This window comes from Nematolebias whitei, chromosome 1 (assembly GCF_014905685.2).
Source record: "Nematolebias whitei isolate Nwh7 chromosome 1, NemWhi1, whole genome shotgun sequence".
NCBI lineage: Eukaryota > Metazoa > Chordata > Actinopteri > Cyprinodontiformes > Rivulidae > Nematolebias > Nematolebias whitei.
The window spans coordinates 63,054,941-63,071,828 of NC_056498.1; the positions used below are offsets into that span (position 1 = coordinate 63,054,941).

At 43.5% G+C, this 16,888-nt stretch overlaps 1 protein-coding gene across 4 annotated transcripts in view; it reads right to left on the reverse strand.

Moving 5' to 3' along the window:
* The window catches only part of LOC119412811 (transcription factor COE3), a 70,740-nt gene that overhangs the window by 51,126 nt on the left and 2,726 nt on the right, over positions 1 to 16,888 (reverse strand). For all 4 annotated transcript variants that reach the window (XM_037679870.1, XM_037679856.1, XM_037679863.1 and 1 more), the window contains exons 5-6: positions 15,985 to 16,058; positions 14,398 to 14,466 (exon numbers count right to left, since the gene is read on the reverse strand). In XM_037679870.1, coding sequence (XP_037535798.1) covers positions 14,398 to 14,466; positions 15,985 to 16,058 — 143 coding nt within the window. The remainder of the gene's footprint in view (positions 1 to 14,397; positions 14,467 to 15,984; positions 16,059 to 16,888) is intronic.

Consider the following 16,888-nt stretch of genomic DNA (forward strand, 5'->3'; position numbering starts at 1 on the left):
GAGCTGGGTCTGATGTGTGGATAAGGCAGGTCGCCCATGTCTTAATGAACACAAACAATGTGAAATGGAGGAGGAAGCAGTGGGGGGAAAGATAATGGCAGGAGAGGCCTTGTTTTAATAGAGACAGCACTAAGTTGTTTTCTATGATCTATGTGATGTCTGAGAATGTTGAACCCTCCCTCCATGTTAGTTTGTTGTGATGCTTTTTCCTGATCTTAATAACCAATCACTCCTTGTGCTTTTCTCTGCATTTTGCCACCTAACATCAGGGGTAAATCCTGTTCACTGGATCCCCAGTTGTATGCCGTGCCGTCATTGTCACACACCTCTTGCCCGTTGGACGCTCACAGAGGTTAAAGGGCGCCAAACTGGATCACTCTGACAACCCGGTGCGAGTGTTATCCCCAGCACAAACGGCTCAGAGCTGGATTAATTGATAAACTGCTGCTTCACTTCATTAGTCCGACAGACCAGGCTTAACGAACGAACACAGAGAAGAGTGTCACTCTGAATATGTTAATCATGGCCAGCCTTTAAGGGGGCTCCTCCCTCGACCTCCTTGTCTCAATCTCTGCTAAACTACAAAGACCAGTGTATGCTTTTGTCAAGCAAAGCTATTTATCAGTGACAATAATAAAAAAAATGCCGGCAGACAGACAGACTCAAGGCTGGTCCTGGTGTTATTGAATATAAATATATTATAACCATGTAAAAAATGCATCATTTGGCCTTTTCACAAAGGCAGTTGTAATATAGCGCTAGGTGAGCACTGTACTTGACGTACACACTGGAGGTGAGGGTGTCAGGGGAGAGCTCGCAGGAGAGAGAGGAGGTTTTATTGTTGCCCAGCCCTTCCGCTTAAGTGCACATGGCTGGGAGGAAGCCGGGACCTCCAGCTCTGACCTCTGCGCATGTATATTTAATAGGCCATCAGTTGGCCGGGGCAGCGCTCTGATCAGGATTCAGAGAGGGGCTTTGAACACCCCTGTGTATTCCTGAGCATGCAGCCTCAAGCTGCTCTCCCCAGCTGTGTCAATCCAACAGCACTGTTACAGGCACCCAGACAAGGCGCTGGGCTCTCCACTGCTACCGCCTAATGACTACAGAAAAAAAAAGAAGCAAAACAAACACAAAAACAATAATATTTGGCATATGGAGCTCTGCTACCATCTAATGAGTGGCTTTAACAACTGAAATATAACGCTGGCTGATATGTTGAAGGCTGTGTGGGATGAGTTCGGATTACATCAGCTATGTCATACACTGGTATGTTCCCCTTAATAATAACAAAAAGGCAATCTCACGGTGACTGCACTACACAGGCTGGTAACGATCGCAGAAACAAGACAGCAAACAGAGAAGTGCCACTTGCGTGTCTTCTCTTTTAACAAGGTATCACTACTCTTTGAATCAAATCGGCTTTGTATGTGCACGTGTATGCGAGCGTATAAATGTCACAGTGCATGCACGCTGGTGCTGGTGCGTGTGTGTGTGCGAGAGAGAGAGAGAGAGTGTGTGTGAGGGCAGCTTAACGAGGGTGGTTCATTTGACAGGCAATTAGTTTGCGGAGCTGCTATTGACAGCCCCTGTGCTTGTGTTTGTTCAACAGCTCTGGGTGAGTTCCACGCTCCCTGGGCTACGTGACAAAGCACCTCCGACAGGGAGCTCCTGATCTCCACCGAGGCTCGGAGGCTCGCGCTGTGGGGGGGTGGGGGTGGTGGTGGTGGATGTGACAGCCTTGCAGAGGGAAGAGAGCAGAGAAAAGGGGGGAGAGATACAAAACCCACAAGGGTCTATTAGGGGGTTGTTGCAAGTTAATGCAGCTACAACACACTTTTTTTGTGTGGCGTATTTTGAAAGGCCTGAGCAATGATGTTGTCATTTGTTGTTTGATTGCCAGGGATAGCAAAGGGTAATCTTAGGACACACGTGGGCTCTCACACAACATCCACACAACATAAAAATGCAGGAGGAGAGGAGGTGGGGGAAAGCTGGAGGGAGACAGAGGAGAGGAAAATATAACAAGATCCAAACACTCTTTTATCCTCGAAAATCCCATATTCTAATGCAGGAGCCCATCCCTCTTTTAGTTGCAACCGTTTTGTTTGTAAAGCCGAGCTCCAATCAATATCATTATTTTCACAGAGGATCGAAGTGCCTTCACTGAGTTAATGGGGGATTGAGGTGGTAAACGTTTACCCTCTTGCTGTCAGCAGAGCAGTGGTCCATAGTGGGTCCAGATGACAGCACTGGCCCTACTGAGGACACACTATGTGGAGATGTCCTGTGGGTAGACAGGCTGCATGGACTGTCAACCGCCTGCCATGCCTTAGATGGCCTAACATATCAGCCACTTGAGTTAGAGCAGCAGCATGGGCTTTGACTCCTGCTAAAGCTAACAGAAACAAAAACAAGAAGTGCTGCCAGCTCTCCTACTTCACTGCTTTGTGGCGTTATTGTCGGTGCAAGAAAAACTGGAAATGCAATTTTGTTTTTCCTCATTTCTACCAAAATTATTCTACGTCACGCAAAAGCAGTTGGGTACAATATAAATAGCGTAAAGCATTAACGTGTCTTTGACTGCTGCTCAGCTGCTCTGTCCGATTTTCGAGAAATTGAGTCTAATTTGCAGCTGGCAACGGCGAAGCACACTCTCCCGTATAGCAGCATATGCTAAATAGCTCTTCAAGTGCGCAGATGCATTGCTGTAAAATACTTCTCATGTCTGCGTATCTGTATTTCCCAGATGGGTCCCAAGCTGTGCCAAACTGCATCTCATCAACTGCTATGAACTATGGCATCACATGACCGCGGGAGATATGTGGGGTCCCATTCTGTCTTCACTTGGCACAACATGGTCAAGCATACATCATTGCAAAGTCACCGCTTTGCTGGTGTGGTGGTAAATGGAACCAGTAAGGAAAAGTGAGAAATTTGGACTCAAAGTGTTGAAAGTTGAGTTTTATAAACAAGGGGTGAGGAAGGGAGGAAGACTTTTACTTTTTTTTAAATATATTTTAGAGGAAAAAAAATTAAACAGCAAAGCTCAAGTTTGCACAAGGGTGTGACAAAGCAGTGAAAGATTTCATGGGACATAGCCACATGATTCATTGAGTTTTCGGTTTCCGCCCTGTTTTAATCGCTGGCAGGGCCCGATCCCAAAAATCTCAGAGGATTCCTGAGAGTTCTTTTCTCCACCGTTCAACAGATTGGAATTTGGTCTGCAAGTGCCTCACGTCATTCGAAGCGTCCTTCACAGTTTCAGGGGCCCTAATTCAAACCACATGGAGGCCAGCGTCCGGTTACGGACCTTTGCAAAAAAAAAAAAAAACAACAACGAAGAGGACACATTCCCATTGGCTGCTCCAGCACGGGAAATGGGGTGTCTTGATGGAAAAAGATAACAAACACATTTAAGTAGGACTCACAACATAGCCAAAGTGCATACACAGTCACATGCATAAATATACATACACATGTACATATGTGGGGACATGTACAAATATACACTCAGACTGTGAAACAAACACTGATAGGGCTGCAAAAGCTGTTTGTTTGACATGATGGAAGAATGAGCAGCAGGCTCTGTAATATTGCTCCTATTCTTCATTGACAAGCATATATATTTTTTGCTGTTCCCAACTGACTTTGCAGCGCTGAACTCCATTTATGAATTATCTGACATATTTCCTGCTATTTTTTTGACAGGAGTACTCAGAGGAAATTTCAAGGCACCTTTCTCCTGACAAGTAGAAATATCAATATTTGAATAAATTGCAGATTTGGATCTCTTCACATGGATGCTCTCCAGCAAGTGTGTGCGTGCGCGGCAGCATGTTTGCGCGCGTGTGTGAGTGAAGGGAATGGGAAGGGGTTTGTTTCATTCTGTTACCACGGTCTTATCCCCCTGAGCCCGCAGGCAGAAATCTGTATGCAGCATTTCATTAGGAGAGAGCTCGACTGAGTGACATGTGAAGCACACCTCGCCGTCGACCTGATGAAGTTTACTTCTCTCAAACGACAAAAAGCCACTTTGTAGACTAGCCCTTTTTTTTTCCACAGAGGAAAGAGAGGGGGTGATGGCAGAGCACCAATAAAAGAATCATGAATGTTGTTTCACAGAATGACAGGCCTATCTGTACACAAATATTTCTCTTAGAGAAAAATGTACGCTTCAGAGCTTTTTTCCCCTCTTCTTTTTAAAGTAGATTTGACTTGATAGAACTGACAGTGGTGGAAATATGATCACCTAAATTCTAAACCTTGTAGAAAACAGCTGACAAGAGGCACAAAAGGGAAAACAAAAAAAAACTCTGCACCGTTCTTATATTACAAAAGTGGCAAGTTTTATGTGAGGAAAGCGGCATTTCGCCCAGTGAGCTAAATAATTTACAAACAAATACACCATTGTCCTACAGCCTTGATAAATACACCATCTGTGTATCAGAGGTCAATGTCAAGCATCCATAACACTCAGTGCTGTCTTCTTAAAGCTGCTGGTGTTACGTATGAGAGACTTCGGCCTATCTGTCTCACTCTGTTTAGCTGCAGTAGCTGCCATGCTGTCTGCATGTCTGCTGCTGCTGCTGATAGATCATTCTCCTGCCCACCCCCTTCAGCCTCCCCCCTCCACTCGTCACCCCACCATGATTTCAGCAAGACTGAGAAATGGCTTAGCCATGTGAGGTTACTCAGGTACCAAAAGGGCTGTGACCCTGTGACCTCCAGAGGTGACCTTCCTGACCGGAACGTCATACTTTCTCCCTCTTCGACGGAAAACAAAAACAAATCTTATTGTGCGCCTCGATGGCTCAAAGGAGAAAAAAAGAAAAGAAAAGAAAGAAAAGCCCTCTATCAAGGTGAAGCTTTGACAATCATCTATCCACATGACCTGTGATTTCTCCGACAGGGTCTGCTTGACACCCGCAACAGAGAGGTGAGTGTACGCAGGTTGTCCATCTCTCGCCTCGCCTGCCCTTATCTCCTCTCCTCTCCATCTCTCCTGTCCCTCCGCCTTGTGTGCACAACTTAATAAGCAAGCAAGGGGTAGCTTCCCATTATGGAAACCCTGGAAAATGGCCCGGACATTTCCCCCCCGCCATATCTGGGATCTCCATCTGGAGAAGGCACCCTCGCTCTCACTGCCCCCCTTGTCCAATCTCAGTGTGTGTTCTGGTGAGCCTATGCTGCAATGGCTTTCACTCTCCACTGGTTACAATGAGATTGGCCCACCAGGTTGACTCCATTCGAATCGACAAACCATTTCAATAACGTAACAAAAACAAAACAGAGTGGTGATGCTGAATAAAACATTTTTGAAGAGTGGCCACGGGGGATTTTAACTGATCTAAATGTTTAAGAATTTGGCTCGTTCAGCTAAAACACTCATTTTTCTGAAAACAACGTTAAGAAAAAGGTCTCTCGCTTCAATAATCGAGGGCAGTTCAGTCAGTTTTCCAATAATCTGAACTGCATGACTGTCCAAGTGCTTACACATCAGGTAGGGCTCCTTCATAACTAGAGTATGTGATTAACAGACTAATAAAGTTTACACTGAGGTCAGCAAGTCACTAATCCCTAGGTTTATTAGTAAAAACAAAGCCTACAGCTTACGCCATGCACCTCATCACATCTGAGTGCATTATGCACGTGCATAAGGTCCGAACATAATACGGTGTGACTTAAACCAAGCAATGAGAAAAGAAAATAAATATGCTAAGAGCAGCAGGGGTGGACCAGGCCAGGCCTCTGCGGACCTATGTCATCACTCCCTCTGGTCTCGGCTGCACTCCCCACCCGAGCGAAGGGCTCAGTGATTACAGAGGCTCAGCTTCCCTCTAAAAAAGCAAACCGGAGCTGCAGTCCAAACAAGGCCGAGCCAGCAGCAAGGGAGCACAGCTTCGCCAGGCGGCTCGGGTTTACCATCGCCTCCGACCTGGCTGGCCCCCGGGCTTGCATTAGTCCCCCAGCCCTGCTTCTCTAGGACAAACAAACAACAACCACTTACACAGTCAGGAACGAGCAGCGAGGCAGAGAGAGCTGATGCCACCAGCACAGTGCAGAGAGGGAACTTGACCCAATTGGATTTGCTTTATCACCCCATATAATGACTCCCAGACTGGCCTGTTACAGTGGTCGAAAAAATATAAAAGATTACAAGAAATATCTGCTTGCCTGCCATTCTGACTTTAACCCAGAATGGGCAGCTCCCCCAAAAACAGATGGGGAGGCATCTCAAAAATGTTCTCCGCCTCTGGGGACATGTGGTTTTCCCCATCATTATATAACTGTAAACTCCTGGATGTCAGAGATTGGGGATAATAACTTTCAGATGTTGGCAGCCCAAGCCAATGCTGGGACCTGCTGGATGGGAACAGTTATTTGGCAGAGGAGAGGAAGTCCGAAAGATTAGGACTAAGATGTGACAGAGAGGAAAGTGGATCTGGCTGGAGCTCAGCGGGTCGTCTTGGTCTACTTCACTGTGTTCTGTATTGTACCGGGTCCTAATCGGGACCGTGTGGGAGGCTCGGGCCCAGCTTGTGTGTGGGTGGGTGAAAAAAAGGGAGAAATGAATTAATATCAAAACCACAGGAAATCATGTCATTGTGTTAACACTCCAAAATCAAGCTAAAGCGATCCACCACTTTGAGCATTCTGTTTCAATTCTCTGATAGATTTGATATGACAGTTTTAGCACCGCCGACTGCAGCACAGATGTGCCACTAATTCAGAAACAGACACACCTCTTTCAATAAATGGGTCCTTATAGAGGTATCATCCTGTTAAATCCGTTTTATTGGTTAGTCTCACATTGTGTGAGAGGACTGCAGGTTGCTCGTGTAGTTAAGGTTCGGTCACCTAAATGTCTGCTCCTCAGCTGAAATAAAACATCTCCTCATATTTTTTTTTTTTTATCTTTTCCAGCTGGACATTGCATGGTAAAAAAAAAAAAGAAAAAAAAAAAGCTTAGTTCTGTTTTTCTTCCTTTTGCATTTTTTCACCTCCCTTTGCTTTAAAGCATCGATCGCAGTGCTGAACAAGCAGAGGAGTGTTTTTTATTGCAAATCAATACTGATCGATCCACAGCCTGGGTGTTGAATATGGATCAATATCACACCAGGCTGTGGAGGAGATCTGATTTCAATTGGCAAGAGAAGCCCGCAGCAGGTTTCCATCAAGCGGTAATTCAAGACATGGGAACATAAGTCAGATGGATTGATATAGACTAGCCAGGACCTTTCTTGCCACTGAACCAGCACAAGGAAATTTCTGTCATATATCATTAACGCAGTTGGGGCAGGCAGTAAAAAGAAATGTGGGGAAGGGGACAGAGTACCTCAGTGACCCTCAATGAGGAGCTTTGGTCAGACATTGAATAAATGCTATTATTAGTGGGAATGCTGTGTTTTTCCATTAAAAGGAACACCAAAACGTAACAGTCAAACAGTAAAAGCTGTAGCTTGACTCTGCAGACACACATGTTCTGTGGACCTTCTGGAACGGATTACGCAGAGGTCAACTCGAGATTCATACTGTAAAGCTGCTATTAATTTACTGAACAAATGTCCTGAAGAAAACTGGTGAATGGCGAAATGTTTTCGCTGCACTTATCATGCGGGTTGATCTGTATAAAAGCCGCACAATTGTTTAATTTAACAGAGCAACAACACGCGTAATGTGATTTAACAGCAAACATGTGTCGCCTGAGCGCATCGAGCGTGTATACGTTAAAAAAAACACACAAAAAAAACACTTGGTCACCTGGTTCATTCATCACTTGTTTGCGATGCTTGAACAGAGGGGCGCCGTTCCAAACGACAGCATTGTAAAACAATAAAAACAGAGCTATAGTTAGAAATAACTTGTCACTTTTAATAAATGACACTGGTTCAGGGCTCTTTCTCTTGGGCTTCTCCTCCCGATACATCCCAGGCACCCCTGGGGCCAACAGAGCAGCCAGCAGACCAGCTCGTTTCCCCGAGGTAACTGATGACCCTCTCCCTGAATTCCCCCATCTTTGTCCTGTGACCTCACACCAGCGGGTGCAGGACCATGTCCGATGAAATCTTCAGACTGCTTCCCATCCTAATCTTGCCCGTGTCACACTACAAATTGCTACATTCAGGAAATGGAAATAGATGGAGGTGAAGGTGGAGGGAGGGATTGGCAGAGGTTGGGGGGGAAAGGGAAGGAAGGGCAAAGAGGGGGATGGAGGAGCGCGTATGCATCGACAAGCAGTCCCCCAAGAAAAATACTCGAGGAGCGAACGACTCGGGAGATCCCAACATGGAATCACATCTCAGCGAACATATTGATCTGATTTACAAAACCTTCGCTCTAATGCGAAACAAATGGCGTGGGCGTGAACTGGTACTTAACCATAAAACCCCAGCATTACTCCGTCTCCGATGAAATACCACATATATCCCTCACCGGGGCCTAATGTGCTGTTTTACGGCCAGATACGACTGAGGTTGACCCAACAGTTTGTTTGACAATTAGGGGAAACCTAATAAGGATTGAATGAGAGTGAGGACATGCCAAGAAAAAGAAACGGGACGCTTTTTTTTTTTAAATAGGGAAAAAAACGTCAGAAGTAAAAACATAGTTTGGAGCAAACTAAATGCGATTCACAGAATCCAGAGTTATTGCTTTTTTTTTTTTTTTTTTAAAAAAAAAGGAAAACACAAGGGAACTACTTTGGTGTTTAATTATATAAAAAAAGTGCCCCTAAATATTTAAGAGTGAGTGCCATGTTTTATTTAGTTCAGCTTTAATTGCAGTAATGTACGGTTTTCACCATGGTGGCTTATTGCGACACCGTGTTAGGGAAAAGTGGATAAATTTTAATACTTTTCTTTCATAACATCAAAATAGATTACTTACATTGCGCCACAGCTGGATTTAGATCACAAGAATGCTGCAATAAAACAAGTCAGCGGATGCAACCGAAATCCATAAACTTTAACAACATATTTAAAAGAAATTAAATAAAAAGATTCAGAAAAATCTCACTGCACTTGTGCATGTACGAGAGTGTGACTGTGTGTGTACAAGGTCCGGTGTTGCTTTTGGCCCAGCGTTCATCTCATCACCCCAACTCTGGCCTTGTTTCTGTCAGCAGTGAACCAGGGGAGTAGAGAGTTGGGGTGGTGGTGCTGGGGAAGCAAGAGAAGGAAAAGAGGGAAAGAGAAGGAGGGGGAGGGGTTGTCTCCATGGACAGATGGACTGCTCTTTCTCAACACATGTGGAACCATGTTTCGTCTTTCACTGCCGTCAAGCTGGAGCCGAATCCGTCGCTCTGTTGGCCCGCGCCACTCTTTTTCGTATTGCACACCTCTCTCTTTAGCACAGCGCACACACACAGAGCACACACACACACAAATCTCCATCTTTCTCTCTGCACACATGTTAAAGTCATCACCCCTGCTCAGCGCTAGTAAAACACAACACCCCCGGCTTCTCTGCTGTTGTCAAGTCTTGCCATTAGCTGATGCCACTGGGGAATCCTACCCCAGTGAGGTGGGCCTCCCTCGGGAACATCAGGCACCACGTTACATTCAGCCGCCACTCATGTGAACCCAAACATGTGAGCATAATTTGGAAAATATCATTTATACTCTGCGTCTTTGTACGTGTCTTGACATTTACAAACTGCGATAAAAACCGACATGAGGGAGGAGGGAATAGAAAACAGGGCGAGAATAATTTGAGGTAATGTTTTGCTTGGTGAACAGTATTACCCAATCCTGGATGGTGGAAGCACTGGGAAGGAGGTTCTGGCTCTGAGGCTGCGGAGAGGTCTGGGTTTCATTTTTCGGCAAGTGCAAGCCAAAAGAGAGCTGCCAAGTACTGTACAGCTTTTTGCTCTCAACACTTCCTGCTCTTCCTACTTTGGCTCAGAAGGAGACAGGCTTCACTCAAACAGCACATCGACCTGAGCGGGGGGTGGGGGTGGGGGGGCAGTTTATTCCCCCCATTTCTCAATGGGCGTTAAAAACTCACATCTGTCTCATGGCTTACACCGAACACGTCCATAAATAAAACATCATGTTGGATATTTATTAAGCCAAATGTAATTAGGTGTTTGCAGGTGTTTGCATGCACGCATGCATAAATATAATAGGAGGGCACTTCCTGTGCACTTTAACAACTTTAACTTACTGTAAAGCATAAAAAACACTCCAGTGCAAGTCTTACCCTCAATTGTATAATGCAGAAAAAAATCTAATAGATCCCAAAAGCAGTGAGCCAATCAACTGTATCATTTTTAGTAAGAGCAGTTGGAACACTAAGGGCCATCTTAATTGCCCCTCTGCAGAGGGGCAAACATGTCATTTTGCTACCTTATAAACAGACTTCCTTTTGCAGGTTATCGAGGCAGCTGCTCAGTGAAACACCCCCCCCCCCACCCTTTTTTTTCCCCCAATGCTGATGTGCAATTAAAATGGTTTTAGAAATCCTCTTTGACAGTCCAGGGCTTAGCCAAAAATGTAAATGACATTAAAGGAGACAATGAATTTAATTTTGTTTAATGTCCCCTTTCGCTGATTCTCATTTACATCACATTTCCACATAAAGGGCTGACCTTATAAATACTGGCATTTGTTCAGCTTTTGGAGGTAATCACGCTTTTGCAAAAACCAGATGGGAGCGCGCAAATTCTCCGATTTGTTTCTTAGAAGGCCGGGGGAAGCCACACGTGAGACGTTCTAAGGCTGCCGTCTTTTGTTCCTGGTAAACAACTTGACAACAAGTCAAGTGCACTCTGGGAAATGACCTCGTAGGTGTTCCGCAAATGAACGATAACGCAAAGTCATTTAGAAAATACAGGCTCGCTAATGAGGGACATAACAGAAAGCTAAGCAAAATTTACATTAGGCCAAAATTTAATTGCATTAACACACAAAACAGGTGCAGCGAGGCCTTTATAAATGAGCTAAATGAATAAAAGCCTCCCACTGCACAGCCATGTGTGCTGACCAAAAAAAAGAGAGACAAGGGGGAAAAGTAAGGGGGGAAAACAAGTCAATGTCATGAATTATTCAGTGGCTGGGCTGCACTCCAAAGGTCAGCGTTCTTTGACCTTTGTGACAGGAAGTGAAAGGGAGTGCCACAGGAAAAAATGGAGCTGACATGTTTAGCTCTCATCCACAAACTATTTGTGAATGGCAACGTAAACTGAGACCGGATATTTAACTCTGAACGCACATTAAAACCAGAAATCACATGGGTAAAGCACACGCAGATCCCACATTCTGTCTGTCTGTCTCAATTCTACTCGCGTAAATTGCCCAATCTTCCCAGAAGAAAACGTGACCTCTGAACCCCGGCAGGCAGAATGAGTCATTTTTTCTCGTATTTCAACAACATGTGCCGTCTTATTACAAAATCCATGCGTAAGCCTGGCCAATGTATCTACTCGTTCACACAAGAAAAGACAAAGTCAATATGCAGAAGAGTGAGGACAGATTCCAGACCAGAAAAGTCATCGTAAATTAAGTTATGTTCAGATGTACACTGCGTGCACTGTAAATGGGAGAACTGTCTAATCAGATATTGGGTACCTCATTACAATAAATCTAAAGACTTAAATTACTGACTAAATAAACCTACACCCACAGTTACTTTAAAGCGCCATTAACTTATAAAAGTGACATCTGTAGCACCGCTGGATTTATGCAAACTGCAAAGTGATGCGGCCATAGCAACACCGCCACAATTAGTCTCCAGATGAATTTAATTTGCGCATCAGCTGGCTGCAATCTTTTCCTTTTTTTTTTTTTTTTTTTTTTTTTTTTAATATTTGACGCTGAGAGAAGGAAAGATTATTCTCACAGACAATATTGATTTTTCTGTAGAGCAAAATGTCTTCTCACTTTTTCTAAAGATTCCCAAACTTGACTATATATAAACGTCCCAGAACGCACTAAAAATAGGGCTTTTCTTCATCCAAAAATGAACATGAATAATGCATCGGCATCAAATGTAATCGCTAAAATATTTAAAGACCAAGTCGAGCCGAAACTTTGTGACAGCTGTTGGGCCTATATCTAACCAACTTTTTATTTTTTTATTATTTTTTTTTAAAGAGAATCCTTCCTCTTCAAAAATCTGACTGAAAGCCTGTATCAAAACTCAGAGAGAAAATAGGGTAAACAGATGTCTGGCTTGACCGCAGGAAAATAGGACACATTTAGAATGATAAGTTTCCCAAACTCCGTTGGATATGCCAGATCCATGGGAACGCCAGTTAATGTCTCGCTAGATGCCAGCTAGCTGTGTGTGCTTTCCCCCCTCTTACCATCTGGGAAAATGTTACAGAGAACAAGCGCCATCAATGATTCACTCCAAATCTGTTTCTTAAGGTTCGGCCATGCTACTGTTTCTCTATGAAATGTGGCAGTGCTCGCTGGTTTTCATGCTGTAATTGTAGACAGATGAGACATGCTTGATTCAACAATCAAACCTCTCCTCTAGGTTTATGTCACTCAACTGTGTTCTACTCAATTGGAAATAATCAGTTTCTGCCAGCAGCGACCGCAGCACAGGTGCCTCTAATGATGTGCATGAGAAAATGACAGATGTAACAGAAATGGCTGTAAAACAAGGAGGCTTAAACTGAATGCTTAGCCATATGCACCGCAGGAAGAGTCAAGTAATTGCACTAAATAATGGTACAGTAAGGGAGCCTACAGTGTGCTCGGGTCACGTTCGTAACTCTCGCTAAACTTTGCAACCCTTCACAGGCACCCCTCTCTGCAGTCACTGGGAACCTGTGTGGGTCTGTTAGGGCGAGCTGACGGGCTCATAGTTACGACATGGAGACAATGGGAGGGTCTAATGAGGAACATATGCTTTTGTGTTTCAACAGAGCTGCTCATTGTGCAAGGAAAGGGATACTCTACTCCTATTCAGACTCGTCACAATGAAAATCCGAGCCCTCCCTGAGCCAGTTGAGCTTACAATATCCATCCGCTTCTTTTTACCCCAGTTCTTTTTTTTTTCCCACCCCTTTCCCCCCCCCTTGACTTTAATTCTACATGCATTCATTTTGTTCATTGTACTTAAGTTACACGCTTTGTCCCGCACATTAAAGAACAGTGGCGTGCAAAACTTTGAACCGCGACAAAACTAAACAAAACAATAAAACCAGGGTAACAGAGTCAACACAAAGCAAACATGAAAGCGGCGGAAATCCGGCTAAAAGTGGACGTCTCAAGTTATAAGTTTTAATCTGCGATCGCATCCCCGCCTTTAATAAAACCTCCTGACTCATAAGTTTAGAAATCTTATCCATGAAATGCAGCTATGCTCTCCTTGCGTTTCTCTGAGACTGCCATAAAGACCATGTATACCATTCAAGCACAGCAGCAGCATAAACAACATGCACAAGAAGTGCACACCATGTGTCTGTCTGGCTGGATTCGTGTCCTCGTCCGAGTGTGTATCATCTGCGTTTATCTGCATGTGTGTCTGTGTGAGTCTGAGTTCAGACAGCAGTAGCTCTGGTAATCCATCCAGGCTCCCAGGGCAGCCGGCTCCTACTTCCTGATGCATGAGAAGCCGCTGGAGTGGAGTGGCAGCAACAACTGCTCAGCCCTATTTGATTACTAATAAGAGAGTTGTCCCCTCTGTCAGATAGCAGGCATTCTCCGCTAAGCAAACAGTGATTCCGGCTAGTCAAACATTAGCATTGCTGTCTCTCCTGCTACGTGGTGAGAGTTGCATTGAGATTGACGCTCAGACTAGACCCCCTGCATCACCTCTCTACATCACACACATATATGCATGGTTAACCTAAAGCAATACACGCTGACCAGGACTTTTAGTTCTAACATCTAAAAAAAAGAGACATATCAGATATTGAGAGAAGTGCAATTATTCCTCCTTTTGCAGCCTCCCTGATATCAAATGTTTATCCTTTTTAATGCTAAGCTTTAATAGAGCTCACAGCTAAGATGAAAGAAAAGCGAAAAACAAGTATTGACGTGCAAGCATCACTGTCAAAAACAAAGGCGGGAGGCGAGCCAAATAAATGCAAACGTGCCCCAGCTAATTACAAGTATTCCCATCACGATCCTCTGGTGATTGAACCACCTGTGAGTGAACAAACCCTATCCAGGTGGTGACCACCCCCCCTCGGTGCACAGGTACCTGGGAAAGACGCCCCTCAGCAGCTCACACAGAATCACCCACAGTTCCCACACGGTGCGCTGCGAAAGTCAGCCCAACTGGTTACACCGGGAAGGAACCAATTTGTTCACGAGCTCATCCCATTTGTCTGCTCGAACACTCAGACGCTTGTCCGTTTAGCCGGCGTGACACTCAGTCATTCACTCACTCATTACCTGTTCACACACACACACACACTGAGGACGCTGCACACAGCCCTACCTGTCAATGATCACAGGGTCTGATGGAGTCTCGTTCCTGTTTCCACAGCTTTTCTTGTCACAGCATCGGCTGCAAAAACATAAAAACAAAGTTGTTTTTTTTAAGACAAGAAATAATAATTTGATGTAAAAGTGTTGTTACTGTGTGCAGCAGAGAAAAAAGGGGGAGATCTCCAGGAAATGTCCTTCACTTAATTTATCTAATTCTACAGATGCTGATAAAAAATGGTGCAAACAACATGTTGTGTTGTTTGGCTTAGTGCTGGGAGGGGAGTGGGGATTGGACCAGGAGGCAGGGGAGTCACTTTTCACAGCTTCAGCTTTTGTTTACCTCTAATTGCCAAGCTGCTATTTCTGAGGGAGATGCAAGGTGCCACCCTCAACCAATATTTCTGCGGGGCATTTATCAATTATGGCCTCAAAAACACTAATTTATCTTGCAGCACATGCTTTAGCCATCTCCTCCACACACTTATAGCTTCAGCTGCCTGCTTTTCATTTCTTTGATTATCAAAATAGCAAAAAAACTAATATATAATCTCAGCTTCCATTTAAACACTAAAACATATGTGAATAAGATTGATTTATGCCATATGGTGTGGAGGAAAAAGCAAAGATTTTGTGTAAAGCTGCTGTCAGTCAACCACTTTCTATCCTTTATTTACATATGGCAATATTAAAAATACTAATTATATTTAATTTATAGTGCTTTTACTTAAATATATAAATACATGGTTATTGCAATAGGCTTCAGTTCTGGTTTTATACACGAGCAAAATGCATTTCCTCTTGACCAGAAAAAAAAAAAAATTACCTCTACAGCACAACCATATTCAGCGTGTCACAAATAAGTGATGGATGCATGTATAAATTGAGCGTGAGTGATGAGTTTATGCATGAAAAAAGACAAATCATTCTCAGCTCTCATGCTGCTCATGCTCTAAGTTGAACAATGCACCGGTGCAACAAAGGGGAGGTTAACCGACAGTATCCAAATTCAGTGTTCACAAAGCTCATGCTGAGCTGAACAATAACAACAAAAGGAGTTTTTCCTTTTAGTATCAATGACACCGATGAATGGCGCTGCAACATGAGCGGTTGAGATTTTATGTGGTGAAATGACACTAAAAGGCTCGCTGATCAGTGTTGACAGGTGGGATCAACCGAGAAACGACTCTGTACTAAAAAGATTAGGAAAAAAAAGGATGCATAGCATGCAGCATTTATGCAGAGCGGAATATTATCTTTGACAGGTTTAAATACCGACATGCAGTTCTTAAAAATAAAATGAAATGCAGCAAACAATAAAGAAATCAGGACTTGTGTATTTTGTCACTGTTATATGTTCAATTTGCCTTCAATGAAAAAGACACGTCGCTTCATTTTCCCTGTCATATTCATATCAAAGTTGAATCAGATCATATCAGGGATGGAAATGACAGCAGCTCTGTGTGGAAGCTGAAGGACCACAGAACAATTTCAACTGCTGCACCACATCATAAGTGTCACATCTTAGTGGGGGCAGAGGGGATTTTTGTGCAAAATGGACAAGAAGCAAAGCGTCTGAAGATATACAAATAAGGCTTACCTGCACATGATTTCATGAGTGAGAAGAACTCTGCACATTTCTGGATTCTTGTCCTGACCTTCATAAACTATAGCCTTAGGAGCAAAATGACATGGACATAAAGTAAACACAGTCATGCCCGAAATATATTAGAAAATGCCAAAATATAAAACGTTTTTTTCCCCACTTATTAAAATTAAATAAATTAAAAAAAGTGACTCAAATAAACACTGGGGAAAAAAAAAATTATCCCACTTAAATAAATGTTATAAATCACTGCCATCAAAAGCAATTATCAATTAAAATTTACTACCACTAATATAAACAACAAATAAAATACTTCAGAGGCGCTAATAAGAATAAAATTAAAGCAACGTAATAAACTTCATAGCGTTGGTAGCTCTACAAATAATAATAGTAAAACTGTGTTTTTCATTAATCTGGATAAGATCCTGTGGCTCGCGCCGAGATTTTCAGAAGGAGAGATCCAATAGAAGTGTCATCAATATGCTTATAATCTGGGGATATTTGGGGGAAAGTGTTAATGGGCAATCTGTTGTTTATTTTGAGCCGCTAACAATGATCTTTCTGTGGATAAAAAGCGGTGTCTGGCGGTACGGTTGAGTAATTTTTGAGCATTGGCTGAAACAGATGGCGTGGAGCTATCAGTTCTGCCGCTCTTCTCCCCCTCCCTCCTTCTTCTCCCCCCCTTTTTTTATTTATTTATTTTTCTCCTCCTAAGGAAAGACACTTAAACCCCTCGGCACTAAAATATAAGCAGTGTATTTTTTTATTATTATTAAAGCAATCCATTTATTTAGAGCAATGTTAAATATTAAATGTGTTTTATGCTGAGCTGCTGTTTGGTTGGGTTAATTATTTTTGGCACGCTTCGAGTTCCAACTAAACCAGGTCGCATCACATT